At 53.1% G+C, this 21,214-nt stretch overlaps 9 protein-coding genes across 9 annotated transcripts; 4 read left to right on the top strand and 5 right to left on the bottom strand.

Annotated features, from left to right (window-relative positions):
- Positions 1-198: 198 nt before the first annotated feature.
- Positions 199-1,681, top strand: N0V96_000962 (uncharacterized protein; the record flags this gene model as incomplete). Its single annotated transcript, XM_053198080.1, has 5 exons — positions 199-351; positions 438-542; positions 617-1,002; positions 1,060-1,124; positions 1,197-1,681. The coding sequence occupies 5 exons, from the start codon at positions 199-201 to the stop codon at positions 1,679-1,681; spliced, it is 1,194 nt and encodes a 397-aa protein (XP_053044418.1).
- Positions 1,682-2,973: 1,292 nt separating this feature from the next.
- N0V96_000961 (uncharacterized protein) lies at positions 2,974-4,933 on the bottom strand (the record flags this gene model as incomplete). Its single annotated transcript, XM_065756083.1, has 2 exons — positions 2,974-3,081; positions 3,221-4,933. 2 exons carry the CDS (start codon positions 4,931-4,933, stop codon positions 2,974-2,976), a joined length of 1,821 nt encoding a protein of 606 aa, XP_065615323.1.
- Positions 4,934-5,883: 950 nt separating this feature from the next.
- Positions 5,884-6,974, bottom strand: N0V96_000960 (uncharacterized protein; the record flags this gene model as incomplete). The annotated part of the gene is made up of 2 exons (XM_053198082.1): positions 5,884-6,623; positions 6,692-6,974. The coding sequence occupies 2 exons, from the start codon at positions 6,972-6,974 to the stop codon at positions 5,884-5,886; spliced, it is 1,023 nt and encodes a 340-aa protein (XP_053044420.1).
- A 1,701-nt stretch (positions 6,975-8,675) lies between these two features.
- On the top strand, positions 8,676-9,487 carry N0V96_000959 (uncharacterized protein; the record flags this gene model as incomplete). Its single annotated transcript, XM_053198083.1, has 2 exons — positions 8,676-9,038; positions 9,113-9,487. 2 exons carry the CDS (start codon positions 8,676-8,678, stop codon positions 9,485-9,487), a joined length of 738 nt encoding a protein of 245 aa, XP_053044421.1.
- Positions 9,488-9,661: 174 nt separating this feature from the next.
- N0V96_000958 (uncharacterized protein) lies at positions 9,662-10,701 on the bottom strand (the record flags this gene model as incomplete). The annotated part of the gene is made up of 2 exons (XM_065756082.1): positions 9,662-10,520; positions 10,613-10,701. The coding sequence occupies 2 exons, from the start codon at positions 10,699-10,701 to the stop codon at positions 9,662-9,664; spliced, it is 948 nt and encodes a 315-aa protein (XP_065615322.1).
- Positions 10,702-12,061: 1,360 nt separating this feature from the next.
- Positions 12,062-13,577, top strand: N0V96_000957 (uncharacterized protein; the record flags this gene model as incomplete). The annotated part of the gene is made up of 2 exons (XM_053198085.2): positions 12,062-12,211; positions 12,288-13,577. The coding sequence occupies 2 exons, from the start codon at positions 12,062-12,064 to the stop codon at positions 13,575-13,577; spliced, it is 1,440 nt and encodes a 479-aa protein (XP_053044423.2).
- A 148-nt stretch (positions 13,578-13,725) lies between these two features.
- N0V96_000956 (uncharacterized protein) lies at positions 13,726-14,590 on the bottom strand (the record flags this gene model as incomplete). Its single annotated transcript, XM_053198086.2, has 2 exons — positions 13,726-14,239; positions 14,304-14,590. The coding sequence occupies 2 exons, from the start codon at positions 14,588-14,590 to the stop codon at positions 13,726-13,728; spliced, it is 801 nt and encodes a 266-aa protein (XP_053044424.1).
- A 963-nt stretch (positions 14,591-15,553) lies between these two features.
- On the bottom strand, positions 15,554-16,483 carry N0V96_000955 (uncharacterized protein; the record flags this gene model as incomplete). The annotated part of the gene is made up of 1 exon (XM_053198087.1): positions 15,554-16,483. The coding sequence occupies one exon, from the start codon at positions 16,481-16,483 to the stop codon at positions 15,554-15,556; it is 930 nt and encodes a 309-aa protein (XP_053044425.1).
- Positions 16,484-17,826: 1,343 nt separating this feature from the next.
- TIM50 (mitochondrial inner membrane protein required for protein import) lies at positions 17,827-19,523 on the top strand (the record flags this gene model as incomplete). Its single annotated transcript, XM_053198088.2, has 2 exons — positions 17,827-18,858; positions 18,912-19,523. 2 exons carry the CDS (start codon positions 17,827-17,829, stop codon positions 19,521-19,523), a joined length of 1,644 nt encoding a protein of 547 aa, XP_053044426.2.
- Between the last annotated feature and the right edge of the window lie 1,691 nt (positions 19,524-21,214).

Genomic DNA, 21,214 nt, shown 5'->3' with positions numbered 1-21,214 from the left:
CCAGGAACGCATATCTTCAACAAGGTCCCTCCCATCCCTCTTCGTTCCTGTCAGGATGGAGAACCTGAAGAACGACGTCCCGAATCTGCGGTTCCTCTCACGGCCCCTCCCTTGACAAACACGACTCGTCGTTCGATCCCTTTTTCCTTTGCCCGAGTACGGATATCGAAGACATTGAATCGTCTCGTCCCGATCGCAATGGCGGAAATCGAGAACCGCGGCCCGCAGCTGGTGGCCGTCGGCATAACGCTCGTCACAACAGCCATCGTGGCAACGACTCTCCGATGTTATGTCCGACTGTTCCTCGTCAAGAACTTTGGAGTCGACGACTGGTGCATGCTTGCCGCCATTGTACGGAAACCAATCTTCTTTTCCACGCACCGATGCGTTTAACAGAATCTCGGAGATCTCAAGCTGACCAGATGACCAACTTGCAGACATCATTCATCCTCTTCGTGGCATGTGCGATTACGGGTGTGCATTACGGAACGGGTCGACACAAGGTGAATCTCACCGACGATCAGTGGTCAACCGCCATGATGGTAAGCTTCCAACAGCCCCGCCAATGCTTTCAGGATGGTGAGACGATGGGAGGACAGACACTGACTGACTGTAGTTCTGGTGGTACTGCTACCTGTGGTACTGTTTGTCGATGATCGCGTCTAAAATTTCCATCGGCTACTTCCTCCTCCGAATCACGGTCCGCAAGGTCGACGTTTGGATCATTTACAGTGTCATGATGATGACGGTTTGCACCGGCGTCGTGTTCTTCTTCGTCACTCTCCTGCAATGTCAACCGATATCTTATTTCTGGAATAACACGACCCAAAGTGGCCGCTGCATCCCCGTGGATGTCATCATCGCTCTCACCTACCTCTACAGCGCCTTCAGCGTCATCTGCGACTTCACATTCGCCATTTTGCCCATGGTTCTCATCTGGAAACTGAAGATGGACCACAAGACCAAGCTGGCTCTTGTCCCAATTATGGCCATGGCCTGCATGTTCGTGCTCTACATTCGTCTGTTTGCGGCCAAATAACTAACTTCCACCCTCTTTAGTGCCAGCGCTGCCGTCGTTGTGCGCATGCCATTTGTCAAGGACTTCAAGAATCCAGACTTCCTTTGTAAGTCAAAGTCCCACTATGTGCCATCGTGATTGATTTAAGGTTGTTGGTGGCTGACTCGCGCACTTCCAGATGCAACCGTCGATATTGCAATCTGGTCCACCACTGAACAGGGTCTGGCGATCACCGCAGGTAGCCTTGCAACGCTCCGCCCACTCTTCCGACTCGTAGGATACAGACTCGGCTTCACATCCATGGGACCCTCGCAACTCCACGATTCCGAACGTGGCGCCCCATCTGCCATGGGCGGCAACATCAAGAACATCAGCAACAGTAGTTCAAGCCGGGGCCAACGGCGCGGTCCTTTCAGTCTCACCACCTTCATGTCCAAGGATGAAAGTGAGAGTCATGAGATGGGCAGTGGCAGCGAACAAGATCGAAACCAGCAGCAGAAGATGTCTTCAAGTAAGCGCGCTCGCGGCTGGGAGTCTACAGGGAGGCGGGATAATGAGAGCGAGACCGAACTAACTTTCGAAGCCTCAAAGGAGTCGGTGGGGAGTGACCGCGACAACATAGTCGTTGTCCAAACCTTCTCTTTGCGGGAAGATCGATTGTAAACGTTGTACACATACTGTAAACGGTGAATCTAATATTCAACGCCTCACGAATGGGAAATGGGACATGGTATATATAAAAACTTAATTGAGCAAGATGCATATGAAGACCTCGCTGCACGCGCGACCCAACTGCCCTGGTAGACGCAACAGATACATCAAACAAAAATTTGAGTTAGGTATTTGGTAGGAGATGCATCAGACGAACCATCGTCCCTAGTTCACGCGCATGAGCGGCACACATATGTTTGAGCAACTCAAAAGCAAGCCATGATCTGATGTTCTTTTGAGTGCGCCTGGAAACTTAGTTGTCTCAACCTCAATAGGCCACTCCGTTGAGAACTTTGGCCATCCAAAATGCAGGCACACGAACAACGCCGGAGACTGAACAATGAGGGACCGTAAAAAGTGATGTACGAGGCCGGCCTTCAGGCTTGTTCAAGTCTAGTCATAAAGCTACATATGATCTTTGGGGTCTTCCTTCCAAATTACCCTCGCCACAGCGAGCGAAGATCTTTATATTGATCTTACTTATGTCTAGACATTCAACCAACCATCGCTCGGGAACCACGATTACGACGACAATGGGTAGCTTCCAAGGTCATGTCAAGAAGAGACATATTTAATTCTGCCCCGGGAAATGCCATGCAAGAAGAGTCGTGGGTCCCTGCTATCAGCACCACGAAACACTTCACAAGTTGTCGTGATTCGCACACCGTCATCCGATAGCAACACTGTGTATGACCTGACCTGAGTTCTGGCGGTAAACGGTGAAGCTGGCGATAAGCATCACTTTCTACAAAGCTTGGCCTCTCTAGTTACACCGATACGCCAATTTTCGACAGTTTGGCGGATTATCGGTCAGAATCAACAAGTAGATTTCATCGCTACTGCACAAAGCCATCGTCAACACTCACAGCATCGCTATGCAGTGCTGAACTAAGGGTGGAGGACACTTGCTGGAGAGTACACTCTTAGTGCAGAGCCGCCTCGCAATCAATGTCGGCTTGAAAATACGCAAGAGCGCAAGCGTAATCATTTCTCTCGTCTCTGTTTGGACTAGGAATGAATTGCACCTCGAACCCTCTAGGGAGGGTTATTCTCGTCCGACATCATTCTCTGAATGTTCTTCCTCATCGCTTTATCTCTTGCGGTGGCTCGTCGTTCGGTCGTAAGATCGGAAGCACATCCTTGCTCTGGTCGACTGTGACATAGTATACTGCATCCGATCCATTCAATGGCGGTAATCACTCTCGGGAATGTTGAATGATGGTCTCGGGTATGCAGTATCTGGCTCAAGTTTCATCCTTGATGGGTGCGGCATTGTGTTGGGGCCTTGTCAAGCCAGCTAGCACTCCATTCTGTACTGGCCTCGGGAGACGGTTCAGAGAGCTCTGGTTGGCCTGGGATAATGGTGTTATTGGCGTTAATGGTGTTGTTGAGGTTCTATCAACGTTTTCCATGCTCTGACCTCGCGCCAGAACAGCCAATGAGTTCTTGAGCGCATTCAATTGGGCCTGGGAAACCGTGACTTTCGGTTACATGCTGACGACCGAGAATAGGCTGCTGTTGTGTAGATGTTGTCTCTTTTTGGCGTTGAAGCTCGGCCTCGATTCGATCCATTCTCTTGGCCTGTTCTTTCTTTGTTTCCGCCTGCTCGGCAACGTGGTTCGCAAGGCGGGCCTCCACCATTGCGATGCGATTGTGGAAGGTGCCTAGGTGTTGATCTAGGGAGGTTTTGCTAACATCGACAAGTGTTCTGCAATTATTGATCAAGGCTGTGCTGATGGTGATGGCCTCCTCCATCTTTATAATCCGAGGCATGTAATCAGCATTCGGTACTTGGTCGGCGATGGCCCTTTCTATCCTCTCAATGCGCTCTTCAAAGACCTCTGGAGATGGCAGGATCGAGTGAGGCTGCGCGCCCACCCATTCTTCCAATGCGGCTAGCCGTTCTCCCGTCCGAGTACTCTGCTGAATATCCACCTCCTTTCGATCTTCCAATCCTAATCTGACGGTTTTCTTGCTTGCCTCGGAAGCTTGAGACGCATCTGTGTTGGACAGAAGACCATATTTGACTTCCTTCATCTCTTGGTTCAACGTCTCCAAATCGCCTTCAAATCTTTTGATAAGGTCATGCTGACCTTGCTGTCGTTGTTGAATCTCTCGGCCCGACTTGCGACATGTCATAATCTCTGCAACAAGGCTGTTTATCTGGCTACTGAGGACATCCAATTTTTGTAGGGCATCTTGGCACTTTGAAGCAGCGAGCAGGTTGAGCTGGTCGTGTGCTTTCCGGATATCACTTGAAAGTTCCCCATATTCCATGACGAGGCTTGTTTGCGCTTTCAAGAGCCGCATAGTCTCGTCGTTTTGTCCAACTCTGGTTTCGAGCAATTGGAGTAGCTCATCGCCATACTGTGACTCTTTCTGGTGTCCGATAGTGGCTAGATCGTCCAGGGACGGGTCGTATGTCTCGTGTTGTTCTTCAGCCAAATCCTGACTTGTATTAAGTGTCGAGTCTGTTGCCCCATGGTAAGTGGGTGTTTGTTGATGGTCTTGGCTGCTCATCACTTGGCTAGAGGGCTCCTTGTGACAAGGGGTGAGCTGCAAGTCCAGTCGCGGGGAGCTTGACGGCGACCACGGGACGCATTGCCTTTTGAAAGAGTTGGGTGCATCGGGGCTAAGTTTCCGTTTCCGCCCTTCGCTTTGAATGAGGTCATCAATAACGCTTTCTGAAGCACCCGGAGTAGACGGCCTGATGCCATCTTGGCCGGAAGAAGCTATGCGTTGCCTGTCCGGTGTTGGCATCGAGACGCGTGGGAGACTCTTGCCAGAAAGTATCTTCTGGAGGTGGGCGCTAGTGGAAGAGTCCCTCCGTTGACGCTGGAGTGATGGTACCGAGATGCGCGAGGCGAGATCCTGGCCGGTGCTGCGTATGCTTCCACCTCTTATTCGAAAGCTCGATGGTGTACCCTTCTTGATGGGGAACGACCCATACATGGGAGGATTGTCTGGGTCAATGATGGACATCCGGTCATGCTTCATCAGCTCTGACCATGATTCCTCAACGTACTTCCACTCTTCCTCAAGTTCCTGGGTTGTCGGCTGGGCACCGACTGGCGGGTCAGGATCCCGGGAATTCCACGCGTCGATGAGATTACTCAGAAAGTTATGGCGCTTCTTGTAAATTTTTGGGGTTTCCAGGTATACGCGGCGACGATCGGAGTAGATTTCTGCAAGGTCCTCGGCCATTCGAGAGCTGGCATTATACACACCCCAGTGATCGCGTATGAAGTCCCAAAAGCGGGTGCGATCGAAGGCCAGATGTTGACATCGTAACAGAAGCCGGAAAAGAACAACGAGGTTGATGTGTATTCGCTCTTGACGGTCGGACAAGGTCTTCAACTCGACAAATCTGTCAAACTTCTTTGCATTGCCAGGATGAAGAAGAATCGCTTTGGACAGGGCCAGTGAATTCGGCCACGGGGGAAGCGGGAGCGAGACGGCTGTGATCCAGAATATGTCGTTGTAGTCCCCTTTCCCCACCATGGTGTAATAGAAAATGGTTCAAGGTCAGCGAGGATATCGCCAGGCCAGAATCCAATATGGGATGCGGATGCTGATTTCGAAAGAAAAGTATGCGCATGCGAGAGGGGTTCTGATGTCCAATGTACGCGTGACACTGACGCGAAAGGGACGGGAGGCAAGGATGGAAGGGGCCCCTCCGCGCAGAAACCGAGAACACGGAACCAGGGAGATGCCGGCGCCGCCACGCGTGGCGGTCTCCGGGGTCCGTCCAGGGGGTTCAACGCTATGCGGAGTTGGCTGACGCTATCAGTGTCCTCTGTAACGAAGTAACGGTTCCTTATCACCGAGGAGTGTTACCTAAGCCAGATCTCCCTGGGGCCAGCCGACTCGTTCATTCTCACATTCCATCTCACTCTTTCTCTCTCTCTCACTTTCTCAGTCTTGCCCTCAGTCTCATGCTTAGTCCTATTCTCAGTCTCACTCTCACTGTTGCTCTGGAACTTGGTCATTTCATCAAGTGGGTGACAACTTTTGAGAATTGCTCATGCTCCAGTCTCATCTTTCACACCATCAATCCCACCATAGTTATGTAACATCCTCAACATCCGCCATTCCTCAACTCCAGTCCAAGTCTGCATTCGCATTGTCCACCAGCACGCCCCAATTCAATATGCTCAGCTCATAACCAGCACACTCCGGAAGCGCACCTTGTTAGAGATCATGTGTTCCGAAGCCTTCTTCGCATCATCCAGTGAGAATCTCTCAACCATGCACTTGATGCCGTGTGTTGCTGCAAAGTCAATGGCCTCCTCCGAGTCCATCTGATGTCCACTGGGCCATCCGCAAACCGACTTGCCTCCAACGATGAGGTCGATTGTATCCACTTCCAATCCTCCGACTGGCGCTAAGACGCATAGCTTGCCGCCAGGCTGTAAACCACCGGTAAGCGGCGAGATGATCTTAGGGTTGGGCGCCGTCGCAAGGATCAAAGCCGCGCCCCCAAGCTTCTTGAGCTCCTTGACGGGGTCTGTTGCGCTCGAGTCGATGTACTCATGCGCACCCAACTTCATCGCAAAGTCTTTCTTCGTAGACCCAGAACTCAGGACCACAACCTTGTAGCCCATGCGACTGGCGTACTGCACGCCAAGATGACCCAGGCCGCCAAGACCCTGGATGGCAACAAGATTGCCTTGCTCGATTTGCATCTTTCGGATGCTGTTGAAAACGGTGACACCGGCGCAAAGAAGTGGTGCTGCTTCCGCAGGGTCAACGTCCTTTGGCACCCGGACTGCCGACTCGGCACGGAGCAGCACGTACTCGGCGTACCCACCATCTCGGAACACGCCGTTGATCGTCTCGTTATCACAGGCTTGGAAGAAACCCTTTTGGCACTGTCGACACGTTCCGTCATGCCCTACATATCACGATTTAGAAAAAGAGCTTTCAACGTGCAAAGGCATGAGAACTCTGGAACAGACATACCGCCGTGCCAGGCACCTCCAACGCGCTCTCCGCCTGAGAACCGGCTCACGCCTTCGCCGACTGCCACCACATCGCCAATGATCTCATGGCCCGGGATCCGAGGGAAAACATCTCCGAAACCACCTTCGGCCATACCCACATCGGAGTGGCATACGCCGCATGCTAAGACTTTGACGAGGACGAGGCCGGGGCCTGGTTGTTTCAGTTCCTGGTCAACAATCTTGAGGGGCGCGCTCTTGGACTCGATCACGGCCGCCTTAAAGGTTTTCGGAAGTCCTGACATCGTGGATAATGATGTAGCAGACTTGGAAGTGCAGGACTTGAAGAAGGAAGAAGAGGTGTGTTATGAAAGAGAGGGTTTGCTTTTGCGTATATCTCGACTTGGGGCGGCGCGATGGCCACTACTTATACACCTGCATGACTAAGTGTAAGATGGCAATCTGTGTGTAGGTATAGGTATCACATTACGTCGACTCGACTGGTGCAACACTGGAATCCACGCTTTCCGAACGGGTCGGGCAAAGTCAAGTCCAGACTTTCAAGCCCCTCACTTGTTTACTAATAAACAGGATAGCTCAAGAGGCCCGGTATCTAGACGTCTGCACCGCTGATAAGCACTCCTGGCTGCAGCCATCACCTATTGGCTTCGCATGTCTCATAGGTTGCCTACAGAGCAACTTGGATATTTTGTGTAAGACTAGGACGGTTTTAGAAGAGGGGTTGAAGTGTGGTGGCGCTGCTACCATGGCTATGATGACATCAACAAGACTCAATTCAACCCTCATGGATGTGAACCCCTCCCATAGCTCCAGGATAGAGCTGGTTGTGCGAAGAACGTCTTTGGTGGTAGAGCCATGCTACGTCTACTGTGTAAGGTAGGGTCAGATGGAGTTAATCGGTCGCCCGTTGCTGCCAAGATATGTACGGCCATGACACCGTCACAAAGTCCGCGGAGGCCTTGGAACTCATGCACGATTTGTTTTCTCGGGCATATCTCTACTTGGCCTCATGGCAAGACCAAATCCACCAAGTTGTGGCTGGAGAAACGAATCAACTGCGGCTCGGAAGAGATCTCATGGGAGCCATCGGCAATCGGCGTGCCGAATGCAGGCTTATGTCCTGCACCATTCCATCAGCCAATGAGAGATTATTCCTTGTCGGTTTTGCAGGGACCTTTTTCTCCAAAGCCGACAGATACGGATGAGCGAGTCCTCTGTTTCGTTCGTACCTTAAATCACCTTAGCCACGGCGGCATGCTGGACGTAAGGTACGGTACCTTAACACCAAGCCGTTACCTGGATATGCGTCACTGAGTTTAATCGACTCAGCCTTACCGGAGCAAAGAAGGATTCAAAACTATGCCAAAGCTAAGTCGTCAAGCTTTCATTAGCACAAGTGCCAATGGGGGAGATGCAGCAGGCGGGTCTAGGTTTTCTTGAAAGCTCCGATACAGCCGGTAAGTTACTAAGTTACGGTATCCATAATATGCTGGTCACTCACTGAAGTACCTTTCTCGCGCTTCGCGCCAAACAAAGAACTTTGAATGGCCGCCCGAGAGCAACTAAGTAATGAAGAACACCTACTGTTACAGTTGCGGAGATAGCAGTTAGCTCGATCTGATATTCCCCTCCAGAGCCTCCCCACAACCTCGGCCTTCGCGCGCAAGCTATGCTCTCAAGCGGCGAAGTCTTGAAGGCCTAGCTCTGAAGCCACGCCTCTTGGGGCTGCAGATCAGGGTCTGCGAGGCTCCATGAATGTAGTCATTCATGGAGTTGATGGATCTTTTGTCGCAGCACCTGAAAGCTACCTCCGGTGTATAAATGACCAAAGCCTGCCCACATCTGTATTTGGTTGTTTTTTTTGAAATCAGGAAAGGAACATTACTTTACGAGGAGCTTCAAACGGTTCAGTCACGCAGTCCCATCACACAACCAATCAATAGAGCTCCATCTACAGGCAGTCCCAGAAACACCCAACACCCAGAATGTCTCTCCAAGACAAGGTCATCCTCATCACCGGAGGTTCCAAGGGCATCGGCAAGGCCATTGCTCTTGATGCTGCCGCACAGGGTGCCAAGATCGTTGTCAACTACAGCAGCGACGCATCCGCTGCCGACGAGGTTGTAAAGACCGTTGGCAGTGACCGCGCTATTGCCGTACGCGCCGATGGCTCCAAGACGGTCGAGTTGCAAAAGCTCGTGGATGTCACCGTCGACAAGTTTGGCAAAATCGACGTGCTAATCCCCAACGCCGCCATCATGCACATGCGCACTGTCGAGAATACGACGGAAGAGGACTTTGACCAAATGTTCAACACCAACGTCAAGGGGCCCTACTTCCTGGTACAGGTATGCTATCCTACCCATTTACACGTGTCCTTGTGTTCAACATGACTAATTTTTTTTATTTTTTTTTGGAAAAGAAAGCTCTCCCCCACATGTCGGAAGGCGGCCGCATCATCTTTCTCTCAACGACAGTCCTCGCTTCAAGTAGCCTTCCCCCGCCGTACCTGCTCTATGCATCGACAAAGGGCAGTATTGAGCAGATGACCAAATACATGGCCAAGGACCTTGCCAAGAAGGGCATCAACGTCAATGCTATCGCCCCTGGTCCGACCGGGACTGACTTGTTCTACAAGGGCAAGACGGAGGAGATGCTCAAGAACATCACTGCCAGTAGCCCCTACAACAGAATTGGTACACCAGAGGAAATCGCTTCTGTGGCGATATTCTTGTCAGGAAAGGAATCATCGTGGGTGACGGGGCAAATCATTCGGGTAAATGGAGGAGCTGCATGAGAAGCATGTAATTAGACACTGGCTTGCGCATGTAGTGCTGGTCATTAATATAGGATTCCCATGTCCAACGCCTTGGCCTCACTCCCTCGAGGCAACCACTCGATGCGCGCGATCTTAGATGCTCTTTCACTATCCTGGAAATCTAGAGTTCAACTCATGGTGCCACCGGAGATTCTACTGAGCCCCCAAGGCAGCCAGTGCATTGCGTAGCTCCTTCACTGCCGTCGGCACGTCCTCAAAGTTGAGCGCAGAAATAGCCCACTTGGCGTGCTTCTGCGCCTTTGGCAAGTCCATGTCATCCGACGGTGCACTGCTTGGTGCCCACGAGTTGTGCGAGCCGGCAGCCACCGGGGCTCTGGGCTGAGGTGCAATTGGCGGTGGCTTGAATTGCTGAGGCGCCGGAGGCGGAGGTGACTTGGTAACATTAGAAGGGGGTATCTGAGGCGGCTGCCACGGCGACGCAGCGTTGGCCGGGCTGATGGATGGGCCAGTAGAGGATGCAGCATAAGGAGAAGGAGCCGACAGAGCATTTGCCGTAGCGGAGGGGTCATTTACGCCGGTTTGGCTCAAGGGAGATGGCGGGAACTGTTCGGGAGGGTCAAAGTAGCCCTGAGTCTGTGGTACCGGCGGATTGAGGTCGTTTGCTGACGGCACTGATGGGAGATCGAGCACGCTGGACTGGGCAGGCTCAGGCTCGCTGGGCTCGGTCGTCTTCGCGGTCTCTGCCGGTGCCGATGCCTTTTTGTAAAACTCGGTCTCCGGGTCATCCTCTACGGAGGCAGGCTTTGGGGATGTTAATCCTTGGACGTCTGGGTCGTTGGGATCCAGCGCAGGAAGAACTTCCTCGGCCGCGGGCTCTTCCTGTTTGGGGTTTGACTCGTTGGGGTCCTTGCCCTCCTTCAAAGCCTTGAGTATCCGAGCAGCGTTCCACTTTGCATATTTGACCTTCTTGAGTGTTTCTTCATCTACAGGGCCCCAAATATTGCCCAGTAGGAGGAAGGTTGCAGCGGCATCGAAGGTATCGGCGGTTTGTCTGGGTTCGAAGGGCGTTAGTGGACAAGGCAGGTGGTGCTATCGGTGGAAAAAAAAAAAGGCGCACCTGGTGACGCGATTCGCGCGCATAACCTTCTCTGCTCTGTCAAGAGTTTCTTGTGCGAACTGCTCAACATATGCTTGTCCCACTGTGTCGTCGGTGATGGCTTCTTCTTGAGCATTTTCAGTCTTGGTCTGGCAGGGCTACGATTAGTCTCTGGCGCACGGCACCAACGATAAGATCACCATCATCTTGCTGACCTGTTCAAGCCTGTCCATGAGATTTGTCGTGTATGAAAGACTCTCATCGTCGACATTGTGCAGACCCTTGGCTAGGATTTGATTGACTACCCAGTATTCGCCTACGTGTGTCCGGTCAGTATCTAGGGGCATCCTCCGGCCATGCAGTACTGATGGAGATGCCCGGACATACACCAGTAGGTTACGACAGGTTTGTGCTGCCGTAGCTGGTTTGCGCGATTGATGAATCTCGTGATATCTGCCTGTCGCAGGCTGTCGGGGATCGGTTCGGCCATGGCTGCGGCGGCGGCTGCGACGAGGAGGAAGAGGGTTCGAGGAGCGCGATGGATAGTATCGGGTAAGGACGCTTTTGATCAGTGTCGGGGTCCGGACGAGAGAAATGGGGGCAAAAAATAAAGACCCTTTGCTCGGTGACAGCTCACGGGCGCAAAGGGGTAGCGAACTTGCGACGAGTGGTGCTACACCAAGAGGTGAGGGACATGTATTCCGTATCTTGGAAGCCTTACCGCAGGACGCTGCAGCAGCGGGCAGCACAGCACATGAAAGTTTCCCCACACAGCGCACATCACCTCACAGCGGGGTCTACGGTGGGAAGGTCACCGGGAACGTACCTGCCCTGCGCAATCCACGGTGGTGCTTACCTACCTTAGGTAGGTACTTTGGGTGAGGAGGTCAGGTATGGAAGGTACTTCCAGGAACGTCCACTCAAGGGAAGTACCTTACCTAAGGAGCCTACCTACGCAGTAGGTACCTAGTGTACTATGGCTTGTGGCTGATGCTCCTTGAATTGTGGCTCAAGCTCGGCAGAGCTGGTGTGGGGTATGTGGCTGGTGCTCAGGCCAGATGCTTTGATTCAATTGACTGGAAATTTCCATGGTTCCATTCCCAGACTGAATTAAGCCCAAAGGTGAGGGGTTCGCGTCTCACAGTTCCACGCTGGCCTCTTTGCGCTGCGAAGAAGCCAACTAAACTTTTGTGCTTCCCATTTGCTTGCTGTCCCAGTTCCATAAATGCAGACGAGGACAGAGCTCTCTCACTTGGCTGAACCCAGTTCCATGCTCTGACTTTTTATTCCCACACCTTTTCTCTTATCTCCCATCTTCCTTTCCTCCCCTCCTCTCTTTCTTCTCTCTCCCTCTCTCCTTCTACCTTAGCCATCCACGTCTCCATTGTCTCTGGCGTCACATCACTTGCTGCCGTTTGGCACACTTTTACTCACCTTGCCCACCCCACACTCACACAAAAGATAAGGTGCATTGCTGCTAAACTTTATCCACCACGATGCATCACCCCACTCTACTTGCCGCTGGCGCTGCCGTTCTATCGGCTTTACACGGCGCCCACGCTGGCATGTACCCAAAGAGCTCTGCTGTGCTCCAAGTTGATGCCAAAAACTATGACAGTTTGATTGCCAAATCCAACTACACATCGGTGAGACCTCTCCTCTATTTCTTGCTGTCGTTTATATGACATCTGCTACAGTACGCTTACCTGAGTGTATTATTAGATTGTCGAGTTTTATGCCCCCTGGTGTGGTCATTGCCAGAACCTCAAGCCAGCCTACGAAAAGGCTGCCAAGAACCTTAATGGTCTGGCCAAGGTTGCTGCCGTCGATTGCGACGAGGATGCCAACAAGCCTCTCTGCGGTCAGATGGGCGTGCAAGGCTTCCCTACCCTCAAAATTGTGAGGCCTGGCAAGAAGCCCGGTAAGCCCGTTGTCGAGGATTACCAGGGTCCCCGTACCGCCACCGGCATCGTCGAGGCTGTCGTCGACAAGATCACCAACCACGTCAAGCGCGTTACCGACAAGGATCTCGACTCCTTCCTCGAGGGTGACAAGCCCAAGGCAATCCTCTTCACGGAGAAGGGCACCACTAGCGCCCTGCTCCGCAGTGTCGCCATCGACTTCCTCGACGCTGTCACGGTTGGTCAGGTTCGCAGCAAGGAGGCAAAGGCTGTCGAGAAATTCGGAGTCAAGTCTTTCCCCGCCCTGGTGCTACTGCCCGGCGGGGACAAGGAACCTATTGTCTACGATGGAGAACTAAAGAAGGATGGGCTGGTGTCGTTCATTTCCCAGGTCGCCTCGCCCAACCCCGACCCCGCGCCCAAGGCCGACAAGAAGAAGGCCGACAAGAAGTCTGAGAAGAAGAGCAAGCCGGCGTCCGAAAAGTCGACCACCAGCACTGCCACCGAGCAGGAGTCCACTCCCGAGCCCGAAGCCGCCGAGACTCCGTCTTCAGAGCAAGCCGCCCCTGTCCTCAACGTTATTCCTCCGTTGCCCATTGCCAACACGCCTGGGAGGCTCCTGTCAGAGTGCCTCAACACCAAGTCCCACACCTGCGTCCTGGCTTTCGTGCCTTCCAAGGAAAACGAAAAGGCCGAGAAGGCGCTTACCAGTCTGTCAGAGATCGCCCACAAGCACGGCCAAGCCAAGCGCAAGCTGTTCCCCTTCTTCTCTGTCCCCGACGAGAACCCGGCCGCGGCCACTGTGCTCAAGAGCCTTGGCCTTACTAGCGAGGTTGAGATCATCGCTGTCAACGCACGCCGGAACTGGTGGAGACACTACGAGGGCGACTTTGAGGTGGCGAGCGTCGAGGGCTGGATTGATGCTATCCGTCTTGGTGAAGGGGCGAAGAAGCAGTTGCCTGAAGGTTTGGTAGCTCAGGAGATCGAACCCGAGTCTTCAGAGAGCAGTGCGACCGCCTCTACCGCAGCCACTGGCCCTACCGCCGAGCCCGAGACGGAGGCGCCCAAGGAGGCACCATCTGAAGCCCCCGCGTCGCATGATGAGTTGTAAACATCCGCTTGATTTCTGGTTTCTGCACGGATGGTTAGCTTGGACTGTGTCGTGTGTACATTAGTTAATCAATATGATGGGAGAAATCTGACCATTGCCAATACCGCTGAGCCGCTTCTGTGGTTGATGCTGACCTCCATGTTTCCACTCACGATTCCATCTCTAAATCCAGCCCGGTGCCTTTCTCTACCGTGCCTTCTTGCACCATTTGGCGGCCCTTCTCCTTGACAACACGGTCCATAAACTGCCGCACCTGCTTGCACCCATCCACACCAACTGCAAGCATACCCTCCAACCGGCTGACCTGAACACGGCTTTCACACACCAACACGGCAACACGGTCCGTGAGGCCCAGGGTTCCCACTGTCATATACGGCAGCTCCTGCTCTTCCTGGGTGTTGAGGTCGAGTAGAGGGTCTGCACCATCATCGGCGGCTGCGTATGTAGAGGTCGAGCCTGCGGTGCAAGCGGCAATGTAGTCGGTCATGGGAATACCAGCGTCGATAAGTGCTAGTGTCGAAGCGTTCAAAAGAGCGGCCAGAAGTGAACCGTCCTGCGACAAGACGTGCAGAGAGATGGTGATGCTGCTGTGGGGGAAGAGGTGTGTGTGAAGGTTCGCCGAAACAGCTTTGGCAATGGTAGCCTCGAGTTCTTGTGACCGCCTGCAAGGATTGAATGATTAGTCCAAGGCAACACGCATATGCATAAGCTCGATGATGCACTTACTTGTCGTTACGGCCTCGCTTCATGCGGTCGACAGAGCTGAAGCCAGCGACGACAAGGTTGACGGTAACGGCAGCCTCCTTGGACTGACCGCCAGCGCCTCCGCGACGCTGAGGTTCGGCAGGACCCGTAACAACGCACATGACCTTTGTGTGGCCCATCTCAAGATAGCTCGAGCCATCGGCGGCTTCCTGGGTACGGATCTGGGCGTGCAGGCGTCGGAGCTCGTTCCAGCGGCGGCCATCGACGCGCAGAAGCGCCATGGAGTAAGTGGAGGTATCGAGGGGCATGATTGGACGACCAGCAATTTGCTTAGTTGTGTACGTGTGCTGAAAACTCCGGGAACGTAGGTATACAGGCGAATGGAGGGATTGTGTGCGCGGAAAGCTATGTATGAAGCGTTGCACGAGGTGGGATGCGAGGCTGTTGCGACTGCGACAGAGGGACAAAACCAAATTTTTGGAAAGCGTCAATCCACCGCCTGCCTTTGGCCGCGCTGGGAAAGGTGGGATGGTGGGGCCGGGCGGTCGGTGAGACGGCGTCCGGGCCCCGGTCATCTACGTACAGAGCTCGGACCTCTGAACCCCTGGGACCCTGGGCTTCGCATGGCTCGCACTGTCCCTCCCGAAATCGCGGGGAAGCTCCCATCTCTTGATGGTGGGAAGACCCGAGAGGAGGGAGTCTCGAAACTAAAGAAGTAACATCAGGCTCAGCATGGATGCTGCAAGTGGATTCGTTAGAAGGCCAGCTGCCACTATCACATGGCTGACTGTGACTGGTAGGAATCGAAAACGCGGGGTAGCAAGAGTCAATGCCATGTTCTCTCATGGTGCTGAAAGTTCAATGTATGAGTTCGCGTGGACCGTTGAAGACGGGCTTGATGTAGGAAATGAATGGCATGAACTCACTGCTTTTCAAAAGTCTTTGTTGTTGTTCGAGTCAAATTTAGTGACGACACTCAGATCTCACCCAGGCGATCATGGATCAATTACCTCAACGACAAGGAGCTTGGTAGTGATGGTGACCGATGTCCTCATTCTCATTCCTCGTTATGCTAGTATTACAATCTCGTCGCAGGAGGGATGGTGGTGTCGGTTACCTGGAGCAGCACAATGCTCAACCGAAAAATTCATGCCCGCCTTCATGCCCATGCCTTCCTGTCCCAAAAGGAAAGAGCTCAGTTTCATTCGCGAGCTTGCCCAAAGTCAAAGGGAAATTGATAGTCCACGCCGTTTAATTTCAATTGTTGCCACTCAAGCCATGACCAGTACGCCCATGGTGGACGTGTTGAACTCTGACGCCGGAGGCACTATAACCAAGGAGTTGCTTGGCTTGACCTCGTCTTCTTCGGGCCCATCAGTCCATCCTCTCTCAGGGCCCCATCTGATCTTCCGGTTGTTTGCTGAGGTCACTTCCAGCAGGGCCCGCATCATCCCGCCCGACTTCTTCACACCAGGCCAAGCGTCGAAATAGACTGTATCGATCCAGGGCATCTGGTTGAAAACCTCTGTCAGGAGGGACTGGCTGAAACCTTCATAGAAGCCGTCTGACCGGCGAAACCCATTGAAAATGCCGTCGCTGGGATCGCATTCAACCAGCACCGTCAAGCGACGAACATTGACGCACTCGTGGAGGCCCAGGGCTGGCGTAACCACCCATCCTCGCGGTGGTTTGCTCCATCCGGGACCAAGGCGAAGCTCCAGTGATGTAATGTACGATCGTGAGCTTGGCTTCATACGAGCCAAGAGCGGTTTCTTGCTTTTGAAGTACTTGCCCGGGTGTGTTGGGAAGATACGGAACGAGCGGCTGCTATAGAAGTAATGAGAGACTTCCTGATAGACAGTACGGCAAGTTCTTTGAATTCCGAGCTTTTTGTGATAGGTCTTGTAGTTGTCCGGGTCGAGGTCTACGACGCCACCACTGCCTTCAAAATAGTAGTCGTAAATCTTGAGGCGAAGTTCTGATGGCAAAGCCATGAATGCAAAAGGCTTGGCCTTCCTCCTGGCTGCTCTTCTCTCGCTCAGTGTGAGAGAGCCAATGCTGTCTCCGAGTGCGTCTATTTCAACTTCGGAGGCGTAGGTCGAGGGGTAGGCGGAGCTTAGTGGTGTCGTAAGAGCAGACGCGATCGGCGTGGGGTCGAGTGACGAGCCGGCGGCTCTCGATATCTTGCCGCGTCGAACCATTATGGCGGTCAGTGGCTCGGGTTGATATGCGTGATGCGATTTTATCTTGGGTTATTGAATCCTTTTCAGGTACCCAATCTGTATTCAAGATGTTGAGGTTTTGATGATGCGCCAGCAGTGTTGGTGGGTGGGAACGTCGGAAGTGGCGGGGTGGCGGGGCGGTTTTTATCGCAATGGAGGGTATCTGGTGGTTATGTGCAGAGATTTCAATAGTTTTGTGTTTATTTTGTTTGGTTGGTGAAGTTGTTGCAGGTCGACGGAGAGTCTCGCAGAGCGTAGAGAATCACAGAGGGTGGTCCCATTGTGATCGTTGATGCGAACTTGGGGACCACCCTCTAGAATTCACCACGCGCGACAGCCATGGTGACGATAGACTGAAATTGGGATTGTGCTAGGTTGAGTTTGGACAGTTTGTGTTGGTGTGTCTATATCTGAGGATTTCGGCCAGGTGAAAGGAAATTAGAGGGTGCTCTTCGAGGGTTGCAACAGGAGGAAGATGCGAAGTGGGAAGAATTGCGAGTGCAAGTCTTGGGGGTCGGCCGCAGTTATGAGAGGGGGGGGTGGCAGCACTCAGGATGGACGGACACTCAGTAGGTAGGCGGTGGTGGATGCAACTCATGCATGAAGGTCACTGCCGGAGGGGACGAAAGACATCGATCGCGCGTCCACCATTGGGACAAGGTTCGCACGTGAGCCGCTTGCCAGAGGACGTGCGCTTGATTAACTAAGCATTGAAGGAAATGGCCAATCGTTGATGAAAAAGTATAGAGGTGGAGCCGCATCTGCATCGAGAATGACCTCATTTGAGGTACGGATACAGGGCCTTACCTAGGTAAGGTAAGGACCGTAAGGTAAGGTAATGTGAATACCTTAGGTAGATACGGAGTAGAGACTTATCGCCGATGACTTATCCGGAGAATACTCGGCACAGAGTGGTAGTGGATCAAAGCTGTTTTGCAGAGGTCCCATTCTCACCCTGGCATGCCTGGCCACAGTGGCACCAGCTCCCTGGCCCCTGGGGCACCTTCCAGGCTCTGCAGGACAGCCACAGTGAGGTTCCGAGCGAGCTTCTCATGGCACCGTGCACCCAACGAGCTGTCATTCGTTCCCCTGGTCAGAAAGTTCAAAGGTGGTCCAGTGCTTCCTCATCGAAAATTTCTAGTGCCTTCGTCAGGAATATCGCCAAACCCACTCCACCTCGACATCACTCCCCAGCACCGGCATCTTTTCCCGTCAGCTGGCGCAACACGCACCAATCTTTTATCAAACCTTTGGATCAAGACACCTATCCAGGCTCGAAGCCATCAATACACAGCTACGTCTACATTGGCCCTTGAAACGTCATGCTGTCAAGGGCAGCTCGGATCGCGCGTCTGCAGCCCACTGCGGCGCAGCTCTACCGCTCTGTCGCAACACCAGCTGCGAGAAGACCGCAGTTCCTAGCCTCATCATGGGCCAGAGGTTTCGCGCAGGACAACAAACCGAAAGGCTCTTCTTCAGACAAGCCGATTGACCAGCAAAAGTCTTCCGACTCAACGCCAGAGGAGGCCTCGGCGTCGTCAAGTCCCGAATATAAAGCCGCGTACGAGGAGGCTGCCGAAGCTTCATCCAAGACATCCTCAACCCAAACTCCCAAATCCGACGCCGAAAATGCCGCCGATAAGACCGAAGCTCCTGAGCCTGCCGCACCTACCGGCCCACTGCCCGATCTCACCCAGGGAATTCCCTCCACCCTAGCATACGAGATGTCTGGTGCGACAAACAAGGCCGCACTGGCTGCCCTCGCGGAAGAGGAGGCAGTGGCCCAGGGCGGCGGTCGCGGACGTGGAGAGCTTCCCGACTCGGCATACGTCTCATCAACAGACAGGAAAAGACAGCAGTTTGCGAGTCGCATGTTCCTCGCCTTTGTCGGCTTCGGCGCTGCCGGTGCCGTCTATCTTGGCCGCAACTGGGAAGACAAGGCAGACGAGCTTCGACACGCGGAGGATGCGCCGAACGGCTGGGGATTCGGCGCTTGGTGGAACAGAGTCACCGCTCGTACCGGCGATTTCTTGAACTACTACCAGGAGCCAGCCTTTGAGAAGCTGCTACCTGATCCCGACCCGTCTTTTGAGCGTCCCTACACCCTGTGTATCAGCTTGGAAGATATGCTCGTTCACAGCGAGTGGACCCGCGAGCACGGTTGGAGAGTGGCCAAGCGCCCCGGCGTCGACTACTTCCTGCGTTACTTGAGCCAGTACTACGAGTTGGTTCTCTTCACCAGCGTTCCTTTCGCCATTGGCGAGCCGCTTGTTCGCAAACTTGATCCCTACCGCTTCATCATGTGGCCCCTCTACCGCGAGGCGACCAAGTACAAGGATGGTGAAGTTGTCAAGGTTCGTAGACTGCCCCTCAACCACTATCAGTACTACCTCTAACTCTGGCGCAGGATCTGTCCTACCTCAACCGCGACCTGTCCAAGGTGATCATTATCGATAGCAGCGACAAGCACGTCCAGAACCAGCCAGAGAACGCCATTGTTCTTCCCAAGTGGAAGGGCGAGTCCAAGGACAAGGAACTTGTCAGCCTGATTCCCTTCCTCGAGTACATCCACACTATGCAGTACGGCGATGTCCGCAAGGTTCTTAAGTCCTTCGAGGGCAAGCACATTCCTACCGAGTTTGCTCGTCGCGAGGCGATTGCACGTGCCGAGTTCAACAAGCAGGTGGAGGCCAAGAAGAAGAAGGCGCCTTCAGGTATGGGCTTGCTGGGTGGCATGCTCGGCCTCAAGCCCTCTAACATGGCCTTGATGGTTTCCCCTGATGGTGAACAGAATCCCCACGAGGCTCTCGCCCAGGGCAAGATGCTCCAGGACATTGCCCGCGAGCGCGGTCAGCGCAACTACGAGATGCTCGAGAAGGAGATTCGTGAAAACGGTGAAAAGTGGCTCAAGGAGGAAGCTGCCATGCAGGAGAAGGCCCAGCAGGAAGCCATGCAGAGCATGATGGGCTCCTTCAGCGGATGGTTCGTCAAGGGCGACGAGGCCAACAAGAAGCAGTAAAGAGGGGGCTGCCACGCACAATCAAAAACCCCCTTGGCTAATCAGCACGTCTTGTGCATTCTACCGAGACCCATTTCTTCTCTCCTCTTACCAAAACTATCTGTATTTGTATTATCAGGCAAGCTTGGACGGCGAGGAGGCGTCCCAGCTTGCACATAGACTTGACGACGCGGGTCTGCATATGTACGAATCTCTGTATACTACTACACAGCCAGACCACCTCTATGAGGCAATGGCTCAATCAAAGTTGACGTACCATTGTGCGATATAAATTCATGCTGCAGTCAAGTGGTGCATTTAGATCAAACTAGAAGCGAGGCGTTCGCCCATTCCAGATCCAGACTGTTCAGTTGATGTCCATTGTTCATTACTGCAAGCCTACAGGTTTCCAGCCCGTCGTCCGTTTCTCATCATGAATCATCGCAGGCCGTATTACTATTCGCCATTATCACATACCTTCAGTGGCCGGTATCCTGATAAAGTTTTCCAGATATCCTCCGTTGATCTGATTCCAGCCGTCTAACATAACTTTCCTAAGGTTGAGAATGCTTAAGCCGGGTGCGGGTTTTTCTTCATCCCTACTCTCGCACACTGCTCGCAGTTGGGGTTTGTGACGCATTGGAAGAATCTGCCAAAAGGTTAGTCTATTAGGAAAGACTTGACAGCAACACTCTTTTGTGGCATGTATGAAATTGCAAAGCGATGAGGATCTCACGTACCCGTCCCCGTCTTTCCTTTTCAAGTCGTCGCAGCGGCAGGCCATCTGGCAGTAGTGCCACAATGGGTTGAATGGTGGCGTCTTTCCTGCCTCGATGAGAGGGTCTGCTTCGGCGAGTGAGTTGGTGCCTGGCTTTTGTGTGGTTGGCGCGGCTAGGCCGCGTGCCGTGAGGAGGGTGAAGAGTGTGAGTTGAAAGAAGCGCATGTTGTGATGGTATCGAGAAACTAGCGACGAGGCTTGTTTCTTAGAGGTGTTGTTGAACGCTAATGATAAAATAGATTTCCTCAAGTTGCCGTTGCGAAGTTTCGGGTTTATATTGCAATGTTGGTCGATGTCGATGCTCTTAATCCATGTTTTCAACCTCGCCGTGGCTCTGAATTATATACCCTCTCTGCCTCGAAGAAAGCCCTGTTGTCTTTTCCGGACTTCGATATCAAAACCAGTAAAACAGGGTAGTATCACCACAAGATCATCTGCATCAATGTTTGCGGTTTACCCAGCACGAGGCTGCGCGATGAAGCACAGGCTGGCACAGCAACAATGCTATCAAGGTGACAATGGTTCCCGGTCTGGTGACGGTTTCTGTGCTTCTCGATAAGCCTCGGATGCTCCTCGACGTCAAAGACCACCTCAAAGTTGGGTATTTTGGGATGGAAAACGTCTGCGTGAGCTCATGTGACCAAAGAATGAATGCTATTGCTCCTACCGGATGTCGTGCAAAAGGTCGTACTAGTATAACCGTAATTGATAGCGAAACAGCACCAGCGCAACACTTATAGAATCCATCATGAGATCTTTCGCCTTGCTCTTCCCGGTAAGCAGGGCAACCGGCGTCGAGCAAGGGATATCGGTAGTTATAGCAGGAATAAGACAAAATACGTGCGACAAAACGTCCTTTCAATGATGCAATAGAATTGGACTTGCTTCCGTGGCACTTGTACGACGTGACAGGGTCGTGTTTTCGCTGAATCAA

Source organism: Colletotrichum fioriniae (assembly GCF_027942845.1).
Source record: "Colletotrichum fioriniae strain IMI 355084 chromosome Unknown scaffold_1, whole genome shotgun sequence".
Lineage (NCBI taxonomy): Eukaryota > Fungi > Ascomycota > Sordariomycetes > Glomerellales > Glomerellaceae > Colletotrichum > Colletotrichum fioriniae.
The sequence above is the reverse complement of the archived record's forward strand: the minus strand, read 5'-3'. Positions and strand labels throughout refer to the sequence as shown.